General features: G+C 31.8%; 1 protein-coding gene across 2 annotated transcripts; it reads right to left on the reverse strand.

The window, feature by feature from the left end:
• Positions 1-1,596: 1,596 nt before the first annotated feature.
• On the reverse strand, positions 1,597-15,008 carry LOC145319424 (uncharacterized). 2 transcript variants are annotated; one of them, XM_080161559.1, is made up of 16 exons: positions 14,927-15,006; positions 14,096-14,141; positions 12,809-12,874; positions 9,805-9,864; positions 9,330-9,362; positions 9,009-9,138; positions 8,312-8,330; positions 7,929-8,005; positions 7,230-7,275; positions 6,175-6,269; positions 5,706-5,726; positions 5,085-5,117; positions 4,616-4,714; positions 3,136-3,235; positions 2,575-2,641; positions 1,597-1,856 (listed from the first exon to the last, which is right to left on the reverse strand). In XM_080161559.1, the coding sequence occupies exons 1-15, from the start codon at positions 14,939-14,941 to the stop codon at positions 2,606-2,608; spliced, it is 876 nt and encodes a 291-aa protein (XP_080017685.1). In that variant the 5' UTR covers positions 14,942-15,006; the 3' UTR covers positions 1,597-1,856; positions 2,575-2,605. The 2 variants fall into 2 exon arrangements, with proteins under 2 accessions (XP_080017685.1, XP_080017684.1); XM_080161558.1 differs by having other exon boundaries at positions 1,624-1,856; positions 2,611-2,641; positions 14,927-15,008.
• Between the last annotated feature and the right edge of the window lie 187 nt (positions 15,009-15,195).

A 15,195-nucleotide genomic window follows, 5' to 3' on the forward strand; every position in this document is an offset into this window, starting at 1 on the left:
TTTGCAACAAATTAATATGCAATTTTGTTTAGAATTCTAAATTTTTATTCTTAATTGTAAAAATATGCTTTTCAAGAAAACAAAATTTAAGAAAATTGTAATTTACAATGAGAATAGAAAGTTTTATAGAGATGAATGACCTTTATTATATACTAGGCGGCTGTGCCCTCAAGGTTTTTTTTTGTTCTAAAAATCTCCTCAAATAGCCTAAAGCCAAAACCTATAAAAACAAGGATGACAACATCCATAAAAGCAAACTTCTGAAACGGTATGACAAACGAACATTAACTCTTTGTTTCGGTACTTGGGCCGAATATCTCGGTACTTAGGCCTACGTGGCCGTCTACGAGATCTTAAGTGCATGAAGCACAATCATCCTCACTACTTCCAATAAATAAGGCACTGATGCAGTTACAAATAGTGTATTTGTCTTCTACTCATATTTCTAGTAAGGTTTAGGTAAGGGTTCGATCCCGCAAGGAACACACTATAAAAGTACCGAGACACTCTTGTAGAGAGTCAGAACTGAATATACAAAATAAGAATATATAAGGTTTGACAAAATTATACGTAAATTTGTTGCAAAATTTGTTAAATACAGAATTCAGTTTAAAGACATACTGACATTTTAAAGACTTGATTATGGAGATGCTTCGCTCATAATATTGTACCTTATTGTAATTGGAATCAATAATCCAAAAATAAATTAATTGTTGTTTAAAAAGTTAAAAAAACAACATGTTTAAAATGCAGGAATCATCATGCAAAGTTTGAAATCGATAGAACAATTCTAACATGCCTAAATTATAAAAAAAAACCGTTACGGACGGACGGACTGACAGACTGACCGAACCTAATTATAGAAAAGCTTCGCTTTTAAAAATTCCGTAATTAGCATAATAGCACAGACACACACAACTAAGCCGTGCACAGATAAATATATTTTACCATACACACTCTTGTCTGTCCATAGTTTAGATTGTTTAGTTCTTCCCCCAAACTTCTAGTTGTAAATTACAATATTTTATTAATAGTAAATTACTTTAACTAAAAAAATCCCTGTAAAAAACATCCCCCTCTTCAAACACATGTAAACATCAAAACAATCCGTTTCCACCAACTTTCCAACTTTTTTTGCCAACTTTCCACCAATATGAGAGCACAGCTTTTTACGAAATGCCGCGCTGTGATTGGCTGAAATTCGGCGCACCCCGTTTAGGCGCACCATTGAAATGATTTAAAGATCCAGCTCTATATATTTAGTGTACAAAAGTAACAGGATGTCCTCATGTGTAGCTTTAGAAATAACTAATCGCTAGACCAATATGTTTCTCCTCAACTATGTAGCTCCTTATAATGTAAGTATGTCCTAAATTTACCAGTTTTGCAACATATTTTCTTACAATTTTGTTTAGAATACATTTAAATTCTGCTTAATCAGTTCTGACACTCTACAAGTGTTAATGTTAGTTTGTCTTACTATTTCAGAGCTTCGCTTTTATGGCTGTTGTCATCCTTGTTATATTAATGTTCGCTTGACTGACTTTCTGATTTGTCAAAAATTGATTTTGTATGGTGTTATACTTAATTTTTATAATCAATAAAAGGAGTAAAATAATTTATTTAATGATTGTATTTTATAAAAATAACTAATGCAAACCACAAATTACAACGATACATATATCTTTTTTCAAACGTATAAGTAACATAATTTTTTTAAAGGTATAGGTATTAAATATAAAATTAAACATAATTAAAAACTTCAGCGAAGCTGGTTTGTTTTCTTTAGTTGAAATTGTTCTTTCGAATATGAGGGGGTACATTTTAAAATGGAATATTTCTCTTTAGTCCATTTCCTAAAATTAGATTTTAAATTCACAAAATGAACTAATCTTTGCAAGGAAGGATAGGTCATTGGACTGTAAATCATACTAGTACCCATTAATAAATACGTTCTCTTATTCGCTGGTTCAAAATATTTGGGTTCAAACTTTAAGCTACAGAAGGGGTAACATTATTTTTAATCATTGGGGATATACATAAATTTAGAGTCCATTGTGCTATCCCTTAAAATTCAACCACAGATTAATATCGATGCATTATTTTCCATAACCGTTTATGCTTTACAATGAAACTATTTCATATTAAAATCAAAGCAACTTTACTATCTACAATTTTGTTTTAAACTTCAAGGACAATTTATTCCACCGACAATAAATGTATAAGTATAGATGTATAACCTTGACGACTACCTAGTTCCAGTAGTTGGGGACCTTTTTCGTCTGCTAGCAAATTACATTTCTGCTCTTTTGTAGCGACTTGGCTATATCAATATTTGCCTTTGGCTGATATTCACCCAATTGAAAGTCGGCACAGGGTCACCAACATACAGTTTTTTAGCCCTATTTCTTTTACTTTAATTCCACCGACTATAATTAAAGAATACAATTCCCCCAGGTAAGTCCGAGGACATTAAGCACCCTTTTCCAGATAAAAAAGCCACAAACTCTATGAAGCTTTATTAAAAATATAGGTAAGAAAAAATTATAGATTAAGAAAAATTAAAATACTTACAGCAAAGTGCATATTCCTTGTGTGCTAGAATCTAACCTTGTCTTCCTTGAGGTTCTTCCTTCTTATCCTTAGATTAAAAGGAAGATTTTTTTAGATTTTGAAAAAAATGTATCTGGAAGGCTAAACATTGAGTTTCGCTGTGACAGTTGTTTTCGTTTCCATTTTGCAACATTCAGACTTTTATAGAGGGAAGCTCTTTTTTGGCGTGTGTGAAAAATGTTCTGAAATTTTTATAAATGGTCATGCAAAGATGTCATGACAAGGGAGGGGACAGGCATTTTGATCGTCCCCTCATACCCTTTCCTTTTTTTTGGGTGGGGGGGTGGGGGAGGGATCACTTTTACTATAAATTACTTATTACAGAGCAGATACTTTACTTAAAATTACAATTATGTGTATAATAAGCAAAATAACAAGTCCAAACGTTTCAACCCCTAATTGTAATATACAAAAGGGGTAATTTTATGCATCATCATTGGGGTTTTACATTAATTTATCGGCTATTGTTTTATCTCTTTTGTTTGCTGAGTAGAATAACTATGCATTGCAAATGACAAGTACCGGTAGGCTCCTTGACTGCGGCCAGTCCCAGGAACAAGGTTTCTTACAAACAAAATATGGAATCTTTTTACTCTTAGAAACATCTATCACACCTCCGAAACTAAACACAAAGACGATTAGGTATAATGATAGCGGAGCTTTAGTAACATATTATTAACAAGCGGCGTCGCTCTAGAGGATTTTTGGGCACTTTGGTTGAATATATATTTTTTTGGGACGGGGGTTGGAGGGGAGGGGAGGGAGTCGACCAACCCTTATTTCTTAATTTTAGTTTTATTAGGAAAAATCTTTTTAAAATATTTCGATGGGTTAATTTTTTTCTAGTGACGATTTATCTGGGACGCTGCTGGTACTCTTCCCCAAAATCAGGGATCGGAAGCCTCACGTAAGCCGCGCATAAGCCTCAGTTTTAAACCTGCTTGAGAGCATAAAAAGAATTTTTTGAAAGAAGGATTGTCTGCTAAAGAGCCGTTTTATACATCCAGCTGAATTTTATAGTGATAAAATCACGATTTCACTGAGGCTTACACGCGGCTTACGTGAGGCTTCCGATCCCTGCCCAAAATTGTTATAAACCTTCCCAGGACATATGAAAAGTTATGCTGTAAAGGAGAACCATATCGGTTCAGGTGTTAGTGAGATCCTTCGGTACAGACAGACTGACATACAAAGGTATGTATTGTCTCTGCATGTATGTAACTCATTTTACCTGTAGTTTTTAAAAAATCCCAATAAAAGAAATCATTTAATTAAATGCGAAGCTTTTCTATAATTAGAGTTGGTCAGTCCGTCCGTACGTCACAGATAGATAGCTCTTTTTGTTAATTTAAATAGGTTAGAATTGTCATATCGATACCAAACTTTGCATGGTGATTCCTGTAGTAGTTAGGTACGATTTAGAAAGCGTAGCAACTCTATATCCGTTACCAGAATGTCCATACGTCCATTTTAAACATGTTTATTTTTAACTTTTTAATAACAAATAATTTTGTGATAAAATTATCCGATTGATCTGATTTTTGAAATACTGATTCATATGACAACAAAGTACAATGTTATAAACTAGCATCTCTATAATCAAGTCCTTAAAACGTCAGTATGTTCTAACACAGTTACATTTATTTAATCAGTTTTGCAACAAATTTATTTACAATTTTGTATAGACATATGCATTAATATTTTATTTTTTTTCTGTTTTGACACTTTACAAGTGTTCATGTTCGTTTGTCATTCCATTTAAGAGCTTCGCTTTTATGGATGTTGACATCCTTGTTTTAAATTGTCTTGCTAAAGTTTTGTAATTTAAATTTTATTTTATGGGTAGGTATGTTGTATAGTTTGTAATTTTTTCAGATTTAGTCAGATGTTTTTTTAATAATTTTTAGTTTTTTGTATTTAATTAAGCATTGTTTTCTATATTTGGAATACTATTGTGCGTTGCATAATTTGTACCTATGCACGCCCGCGGCCTTATTTGTACCTAGAGGCAAGTGTGGAATATTTTTTAGGATGTCCATTTTTCCATTTTATTTTCCAGAATCTGAAAGTTCCATCTGCCCAAATCCAACTATGCCATGATCTTAAAAAAATATATTAATGTTTACAAAAAAATACATTTCCCCGTTATGGTTTTTTTTTATTTTTATTGGGAAAGTGGTAGCAGCACCCTTCCCCAAAATAGCTATAAACAGCCCAGGACTTATGAGAAGCTAAACTGTAAAGGAGAACCATATCGGTTCAGTGATTAGCGAGATCCTTCGGTGCACACAGACAGACAGACAAACAGACAGAGATCCTGTTACTTTATTATAAGGATATACAATTGTCTGATATATGCAGACTTAATGTTAATGTTTATGTCATCAAATATGACAGCCATGACATATATTTGTCATATTAACCGAGCTATTAGTTAATTATTTTATCTTTAAAAGAGAAATAATATTTACTTCCATCCACCAAATCTCCAGATTGAAGTTTTCCTGAAATTTAAAGATAGAACCAATGAATAATAAGGTCTGAAACCAAAAGGGCGATTTTAACATGATAACGTTAAAGTGAAGTAAAAATGTGGTTTGTAAATAAATTTGATATTAAGCATTGAGAAATTAATGTTAAGAAATATCAACATCCATAAAAGTGAAGCTCTAAAAACAAACAGTAGAACAAACGAACAAGAACACTTGTAGATTGTCATAACTTAATTGAATCAATATATTAATTTTAAAGATTCTGTTTAAGGAATACTTAGGACAGGACTTGATTATAAAGATGCTTCGTATAAATATAGTATCTTGTTGTCCTTGGAATCATTTCCAAAAATTTTATTCAAAAAATTGTTGTCAAAAAGTTAAAGATTAGCTTGTTTTATTTGGACTAACAGAATTTCTGGTAACGATTAAAGAGTTGCTACGCTTTCCAAACAGGAATCATTATCGAAAGGGCAATTCTTGCATGCCTAAATCAACAAAAAGAGCTATCTGTACGTTCGGACGGACGGATGTGCAAACCCTTATCATAAAAAAGCTTCGCTTTTAAAAAGAATATTTACGATTTTACAGTTTTGTTACCTTGAACGTATGAACCTTTTCCTGAAAAAATATAATTTTTAGTATTATCATTCTTTTAACTCGCAATATGATTTATATTAGGCCTTGGCACTATGCTTGTAATTTGGGGCTACTCTATAATTAGGGTTGTGTGTCTGTCCCTCTAGTAATCTAAAAAGTTTAGTAATGTTATACCTATTGTCATAAAACAATTTACTTAAAAAAAGGTTTTGTGATTTTTTTATGTTATCCGTTTGTCCAATAGTATTTTTTCTCTTCGCTAATTTTGATGTTGTCGTCCTTAAGTTGTTATTTTAGACAAATTTTTTCTAGCTCTTTCTTTCCCCTCGAATACAGAGCCCCTAGATGCTAGTGCATAGCTAGCCAGTGATGTCCAGAGGAGGGGGGAGGGATGTTAAACTCCTCCCCCACTCCAAAATAAATAAGCTTTTACGCCATGAGCCACTAGTATAATATTGAAATAACTTACTTTATCCAGTTATATTCATCATCACTGTAGATTGAAGCCAAGTGTGCCCCAAACCAAAAGTTACAATAATACTCTGCTTCGTGGAATGTATAACGTCCTAATGTTTCAAGTTTAAATTTTACATTAAGTTTACTAAGCAAGAATAATTTTTTAGAAAAGACTAAAAAATTCTTTATTCCCTTGCTGTTAATGAAAAAAATAATGGATTGAAAACCAGGAATCTTAAGGGATAAGACTATAAATTGATGTACACACACCCAGTTATATTTAATAAAAAAAATATAGGTAAATTAAGATTATTGGCAGAAAGTTTCAACATTGTTGGTTTGTATCAACCAATCAAGATTTTATAAAAGTCACAAAAGTTTTTTTTACAGACAACGATTAAGAGAACATGTTTATTAAAATTTGGGTGCATTATAATTTATAGTCCAGTGTCCCCTCCCTCCTTATTTGTACAGCCTCAGTACACTAACCATACTAAAATCATAGCTGGTGCTCTGGTGTAACTAAAATGTTTTTAGTCAGACAATAATTTGTTGGCACCCTGATGCTCAGCGGTTCACCTATTAATTATCTCATACGGATGAGGGTGCTGTCCAGTCCATGGTATTCTAACGTCAGGTCCAACAACCATGTATTAAAGTCCTAACCCTGCATGGTAAGACGTTGTGCTCTACTCTAACTTGAGTAGCTAATAATTTCACGCACCTGACATAGCAGCAGCAGGAACCAATTTTACCGTCTTTAGTTATGACTTGTTTAGGCCGAGATTCGAACCTAGCACCTCCTCGACGACGAGCGGATGCACAACGCGCTGAGCCACGGTCGCGGGTTACCCATTTGACCGTTACCAGTTGTCAAATTAATCTTAAAAAGTGTATGGTATTGTTTGTTGCTTTTCATACATTATTTTAAAAAATTACCATTTTTATGCAAATATAGTTGTTAATCATTTAACACTTCATAAAGAAATAGGATATGTAAGATTGATTTATGTCAAGGTCAAGTGGGCAAATCCAAAACTTTTTTTTGTTCAATTAAAATATAAAATTTCCTTTTTCAGAAAAGTAATACAGATAATGGTTGTAATTCTCCAATCTAAACAGATAAAAAAACAAGGATTACAGTATCCAGTAGAACAAGGTCGTAGATTGACAAACGAACAAAGTGAGTTATAGAGAAGATGTTTACAAGTCATAAAAAAGGAGAGAAGATGAAAAAAATCACAAATACTTTTGTCAATATAATATATATAATTATGTCTTCAGCATGACCAACAGACAGACAAAGTAAATTATTTTCTGGATGCTCATTGGTACAGGATTCTTCACCTATACTTAAGTTATCTATCTTGAATAGTAGTTGATAAATACAAGATTCAACCATTCCGTTTCTTACAGACAGGTGAACAGATATTTAGAATTATAAAGTATCTTCGTTACTAATAATGTGTAAAGGAATAAAGTAGTTAACCCAACTACATTTTCCGTTTTATTAGGTTTGCTGATAAATGTAATAAGTATAAATGTATAACCCTACCAACTACCCCAGTCTTGCCGATCTTTTTCGTCTGCTGGCAAACTGCTCTTTTGTAGCGACTTGCTGTTTTATCTAATGTTTACGACGTTATTATGATATTCAAAGACCCAATTGAAAGTCTGTACATACAGTTATTTAACCCCTTTCCTCTCTATTGTTTAATCTAATGCTTCGCCCCTGATGGGTCCTGTCATCCTTGTTTAAATTCTTACTCTGCTTTCTGATAATCAGGTCTAATAACATTGCAGGTATCCGCACAAGCAAAACAATTCACTGGACCATTTGCTGCCTTAATAGATAGATAATATCAGGGGTCTGAAGGGACAAGACTGTAGCTTATGAATTTACCTACATCCCCGATGATGATATATAAAATTACCCCTTGTGTAGATTACAATTATTGGTTGAAACGTTTGGGCAATCAACTTAATGGTCAACCAATTAAAATACAATAAAAGTCCCCAAAGTTGTTAAGCCAACAAATATGAAAACATTATTATAAAACTTTGGGTACTAGTGTACTAAACAGCCCAATGCCTCCTCCCTCCCTGGATAATATCAAATAAAATTAAAAACTCGATTAAAAATAACTTACCATAAACGGATACGGAAAACCTTGAACAAACACTTTTTTTATTTATCATAAGATTTAAAATTAGTAGCGCAGCTACTCAATAACTCTTTAAATCTAATTGTACAATGTACATACATGCGTCCGTTTATCTGTGAATGTGAGGCACTCTTCAGTAAATATATAGTTTTCTAGTACATTCAACAGACAAAACTACATATACACTCAATTTACTGTTAATGTGGTAATTTTAAAATCTTGTTAATCTACATTACCTTTGGAGAAAAACTGACTTTTTAATTTTATTTTATATACTAGCGTCTGTAAGATATGAACTAGGGGCTTTATATTCAAAGGAGGCAGGGAAATAACCTAAAACAATACCAAGACTTAAATATAAAACAAAATAACCTAAATCTATCCCGGGACCTATGAAATGCTGACCTCAAATGGATGTCTAAATTGTGTTAGTAGTTAGCGATATATTAACAAACAAACAAAAACCTTACTACTTTATATAATACTAGCAACTACGTCTCCCCCAAAATAGTTATAAACCTTCCCGGGATCTATGAGAAGCTACCCTGTTAAGGAGAACCCGATCGGTTCAGCAGTTAGCGAGATTCTTTGGTACAAACATACAAACGCACAAACAGACAAACATCCTGTTACTTTATTATAAGGATGATAATTTTGTTGGATAAGGTAAAAGAATAATGTTCCTGGAACAAAGATTCCCGGAGCCGGCCCTGTGACTGGTGAGCAAGGTGCTTGCGGTACTGGAAATCCAGGCACAGGAGGATGAAAAGAATTGCCGCCGCAGGGAGCTTGGTGATGATGCAAATCAGCACCTGAAGAATATAACTTTCTTTACAGATCTTTGTGGTAGACTGACTGACACTTGTATATTGATATGTAGCTACTCAATATCGTGAAAGAACAGAAAAGAATTTCTATAAATAATAATTTTATTGGACGTGAATGAAAAAAAATTCATTAAAATTACATAATAAAATTGATTCTTTTATTTAAAAAAAATTACCTGTTTTCGTCTCTCCTCGTCCGTTAAGAACACCTAAAATATAAAAATTTTGCTACTTAACCAGATGCGTTTAGAAGGCAGCTGTAGGGGGCGTATCCACCCCCTGTCAAATTTAAGGGGAATGGGTAGTGATAAAATCCCCCTCCCCCAAAGGTGTCCATTTCCCAGCACCCGTCTACATTCACCTTAAGGAACTCCACCACCCATTATACAGCTAAGGGGGGTGTAAGGATGAAAAGTCATACCCCCTTAATTGAATGGGGTTATTAAAAAAAGGGATGCTTTTATGACTTTTTGTGGGTTGGTGGACACTAATAATTCACCACTCTTGTTATATTTAATACACCAAAGTAAAGCTCCCACCCCCCTCGATTTTGAATTCTGGGGGGTGTAATCCTAATGGCGCGCCACTGTACTTTCATTTGAAACATTCAATACTTTGCTAAAATTAAAAATGCATTAATACAGAACTTACTTGGTGGTATAGAATTAGGATCCAAACCTTTCACATTTGGTGGCCGCTCTCCTAACCTATCTAATACAATTTTTATTATACATGCATTAACATGTATTGTACCATATATTACACTAGCGGCTGTGCCCCTAGCATTTATTGGGAGATGGAAGGGGCAGAAAAATAGCCTAAAACAAACATAAGACTTCAATCAAAAGAAAAATTGTTAAATACTTTCTCAGGCCTGTGTAAAGATTGCCTTGAATTGAGAACTCGGTACAGTGGTTAGCAAGATCTTAAAACACAAACAATCAAAAATCTGACTGCTTTATATAATAGGATATAAATTAAAATCATAATTACTAATAATCTAAACTATAGTTAGAAATACTTAAGAACAACTAAGAAACTTCCTAAGTATCCATAAATAATAGCTTTCCTAAGCCTTACATTAATAAACTTCATAAGGGTACCATAACTTCACTTAGGATCCCCTTTATTATAACTAACTAAAATGGCAAAAGGTAACTGATTGAACAGTTTGCATTCTATTGATATATTAGGTGCATTATTTGCCAAATGTACCACTTTTCTGCACTACCTCTCCGATTTTGTTAATACTCTATATTTTGGTCCGTTGGGTGATTCAAGGATGCTGGATGGCCAAAAAAAGTTTCAGAGTCCCTGGATGCCTAGATATCTAGCTATCTATGAAGGTAGGTAACAAAAATTTAAAAAACACCCATTTTTTCACAATTTTAAAAATTAATTTTTTCATCAATCTTACATCCAACCTATACATTTTATACACCAAAATGGTCGTTTATTCATGTAAAAAGCGCACATAATGCTATTTTGGGCAAAACTCTAATTTTACAGGGTGTCCAACAAAAAGTGTATTTTGGATATCTAGCGTAATACCCAAAATACCTGTCCGAAAAAAATCATTTTTTTTGGCTTAAATCCTGTGTTTCATCTGTGGGCATATGTGGTATATAACGGTTCGGACCACCCGGGACTATAAGGTTGTCAAATTTCACTTTGGGACACCCTGTAAATGTGATTTTTGCGTCTGTAGTGCTAAAACTTGGTCCAAATTGGCTATTTTTTTCAAATTACTCTAATATGTGTCTTAGTATGTTTGGCCATAGTGTTTTCTGACCATATCAATATTTTCCTATTTTTTGGACACCCTGTGTTTTCAAAAAAAGAGAAAAATTTTTTTTGTTTTTAAAAATTTTTTTTTTCTTTTTTTCAGTTACTTAAAACTGTCATATAGATACAGATTTGGACTAATAACAAAAATATTTGCCTAGTTTACAAATTTATACACTTTTGGGACACCCTGTGCATGTTTTTAAAAAATGATGGTTTTTGCCTATTTTCGGGAGGAAGGAAACGTTTTAGGGCCATAGACTATTTCTTCATTTTTGTAGAACTTTTCAAGACACATCATTTGTTATTTATGTAAAAACCGCAAAAAACGAACCGTTTTGCCGTTATTTACCGCCAAAGGCTGAATTTTTTACGTTTTTTGCCGTTCCCGAGGACTTAATGCGCATTTTTGGTAAGAAGACGTTGATTTATCAAGATAACTGTGAAGTACTTTTATTTAGGAAATTTAATTTACAAAATTTCATGTGAAGTAAAAATTTTTGTATATCTAACCCATTTTTGTCAAAAGTAATTTCAAATGCACATGGTTTATGTTTCTTTTATTACTTATAGTTATAGCAATTATTATATTATATTCACTTCATTTTCTTGTTTTAACAATTGAAATCCATCTCGATGAAAAACGGTTAGCTGCACAAAAAATTTTACTTCACATGAAATTTATTAAATTAAAATGTCTAAATAAAAGTATTTCAGAGTAATCTTGAAAAATCAACGTCTTCCTACCTAAAATGCTCATTAAATCCTCGGGAACGGCAAAAAACGTAAAAAATTCCGCCTTTGGCAGTGAATAACGGCAAAACGGTTCGTTTTTTGCGCTTTTTGCATAAATAACAAATGATGTATCTTGAAAAGTTCTACAAAAATGAAGAAATAGTCTATGGCCTTAAAACGACTCCTTCCTCCCGAAAATGGGCAAAAACCATCATTTTTTAAAAACATGCACAGGGTGTCCCAAAAGTGTAAAAATTTGTAAAAAAGGCAAATATTTTTGTTATTAGTCCAAATCTGTATCTATATGACAGTTTTAAGTAACTTAAAAATAGAAAAAAAAATTAAAAAAAAACAAAAATTTTTTTTTTCTTTTTTTGAAAATACAGGGTGTCCAAAAAATAGGAAAATATTGATCTGGTCAGAAAACACTATGGCCAAACATACTAAGACACATATTAGAGTAATTTGAAAAAAAATAGCCAATTTGGACCAAGTTTTAGCACTACAGACGCAAAAATCACATTTACAGGGTGTCCCAAAGTGAAATTTGACAACCTTATAGTCCCGGGTGGTCCGAACCGTTATATACCACATATGCCCACAGATGAAACACAGGATTTAAGCCAAAAAAAATGATTTTTTTCGGACAGGTATTTTGGGTATTACGCTAGATATCCAAAATACACTTTTTGTTGGACACCATGTAAAATTAGAGTTTTGCCCAAAATAGCATTATGTGCGCTTTCTACATGAATAAACGATCATTTTGGTGTATAAAATGTATAGGTTGGATGTAAGATTGATGAAAAAATTAATTTTTAAAATTGTGAAAAAATGGGTGTTTTTTAAATTTTTGTTACCTACCTTCATAGATAGCTAGATATCTAGACATCCAGGGACTCTGAAACTTTTTTTTGGCCATCCAGCATCCTTGAATCACCCAACGGACCAAAATATAGAGTATTAACAAAATCGGAGAGGTAGTGCAGAAAAGTGGTACATTTGGCAAATAATGCACCATTAATATTAATAATTAGAGGTTAAGGATGACATAATATACACATGTGACATATCTATAGTCTATATAGACACTATAACTTAAGTTGATTTGCATATGTACCAATATAAAAGTTACCTACAAATTGACGATTTTCTGATACTCTTAAATCAGAACTTATGTTCTTTGAATTTGAAATATCATCTAAAAAACATAACTTAATTATTAATCAAAATGTATAGGTGTATTTATGACATATAAAAAAGTTTATATGTAAAATTGGCAAGAAATAGATGTAAATTTGACAATTTTGGATGTATAAATGCCTGTGTTAGATGTATTTATGTCGGTTACTTTAAAGGGACTGTGAACGTAAATTTTTCTCATCTTAATATCAAATCTTAACATTATCTCATTCATAATATCACACAGATAGAGCAAAACGCGCTTTTGTTTGCTTAAAAAACGGCTTTTTCCGACGATTTTTATAAGGTAAAGGGAAAGGAAGAAATTTTCAGTATTATATAAAATGTGCATTAAATTGCTTTTTTATTCTATTATAGCTAAAATTAAACTTTTTCACATAGTTCTTGATTTTTCCTAACGGTTAAGCTGGCTTTTAACATAATCCTTGCTTTAAACCAATGTATAGTTACTTAGAAATTGATAAAATAAGCAATATTTTTTATTGAAAACCTAATACAATAACAAAGCTAGAAACAGGTTATTTTATTAGTATCCAATTAACTTTAGATGGCCCATCTCTCGCCCACCTTTAATTACAAATTTGTAAATAATAAAGACGCAATATTTCTTTATAAACAGTCTGATAAAAGTGTAAACTAATTCTCGAAAGTGGGTTATTTATTGTCCATCACAATAAAAAAGGATATTATTATTTTAAATAACCTATGAGATTCAACCCTTTGTAGACAGTGAGGTATTTTTTTGTCAATAATACGAATTTAAAATAGGTCTTTATTACCTAACTACTACGTTATAAAAAATCTAATTGGCAATTTTATATCATAAAATAAATCCTTAACAGTAAGTAAAGTGTTTCAACTATATATGACAAGTTAAATATCCCTACAAACATTATAAGAAACAAAAACGTTCAGATTTTCCCTGTTTTTTCCTTTTTCCCTCCCAAAATACCATAAAATCAAGGCATTATTCCTGGATATTTTTGTTAATAGGACGTTTTTGGTTGATCAGTGTAGTGAAATGTGCTTAGAAAATGTTAAGATTTGATAATCAGATGAGAAATATTTACGTTCACACTCCCTTTAAGTATGACTGTATTTTTGGCAGAGTTTTCTACATTTTGACAAAAAAATATCCAGATGTATTTCTGCCAGTTGCAGGAACGATAGTTTTTGAAAATATTTATGTTTATTAAATTAAAATTTTATTAAATCAAACCTGATTTTGTTCCCCTGATATGAAAATATAAAAATAATTGAAGTACCTAAAATATTTAAAATATAACAATGTTAACAAGAATTACAATTAAAAAGGAGAGCCATAATGTTCCATCAGTGAGCAAGATCTCTTGTTTCAGAAGTACACACTCACGTAGAGAAAGATACAAAGATAGATACATATAGTGTTACTTTCAAATAAGATTATGAAAAAAAAATGCAAATTCCATAAAGTTTTTAAATATTACATTTACTAAATATGCCTTTTCTTTGCTGTTTATGTGTATCCTATTGTTTTCTGATTAGCTTATTAGTACAGAACTATTAATGGGTACAATTGTCCTTGTTAGATTATTACTCGCAGTAAAAGATGAACAAGGATGACAACATCCATAAAGGGAAGCTCTGAAACGGAAAGACAAACGAACATTTAACCTTATAGAACTGAAAAGCAGAATATAAATGTATAAGACTAAACAAAATTGTAGGTAAATTTGTTGCAAAAGTGCTTCAATACAGGATACTGTTTAAGTATATACTTACACTTTTAAGACTTGATAATAACATTGTACCTTAATGTAATCACATAACAAACTATTGTTTTAAATGTTTTAAATGGATGCAAGGATTTTCTGGTAATGATAGAGTTGCTAAGCTTTCTAAATCGTACATAACTGTTATAGGAATCATCATGCAAAGTTTGAAATCGATAGGAAAGTTCTAACATGTCCAAATTAACTAAATTTGTAAACCCTTCCAGACATAAGGACTGACCCTAATTATAGAAAAGCTTTGCTTTAAAAAATTTATTTAATAATATGTTTTATGTTACCAATATCATTGTCATGAAAGAAAATTGTAATTATTCCTTCATTTGAGAAAATAAACAACTGAACAAAGATCATGTTTCAAATTTGTAAAAATTATAAATTTTTATTATTTGTTTACAATAATATCTATAACGAGGATGACAACTTACATATGTACATATTTAGTGAAGCACAATAGAAGATGGACAATCAGACAGACATAGTGAGCTATGAATTTTATGATCATGGGTTACGTTAATCTTCATGAGAAATTTCAGTCATTTTATTTTTT

Source organism: Acartia tonsa, chromosome 5 (genome assembly GCF_053477335.1).
Source record: "Acartia tonsa isolate MP-2025a chromosome 5, ASM5347733v1, whole genome shotgun sequence".
Classification (NCBI taxonomy): domain Eukaryota; kingdom Metazoa; phylum Arthropoda; class Copepoda; order Calanoida; family Acartiidae; genus Acartia; species Acartia tonsa.

What these genes read in the sequence shown, in the direction of transcription:
- LOC145319424 (XM_080161558.1), bottom strand. An exon ending in AGAAAATCGTCAATTTGTAG is followed by an intron (nt 9,865 to 12,808) that starts GTAACTTTTATA and finishes AAATTGTATTAG; the next exon opens with ATAGGTTAGGAGAGCGGCCA. An exon ending in TATTCCACACTTGCCTCTAG is followed by an intron (nt 3,236 to 4,615) that starts GTACAAATAAGG and finishes CTTTGTGTTTAG; the next exon opens with TTTCGGAGGTGTGATAGATG.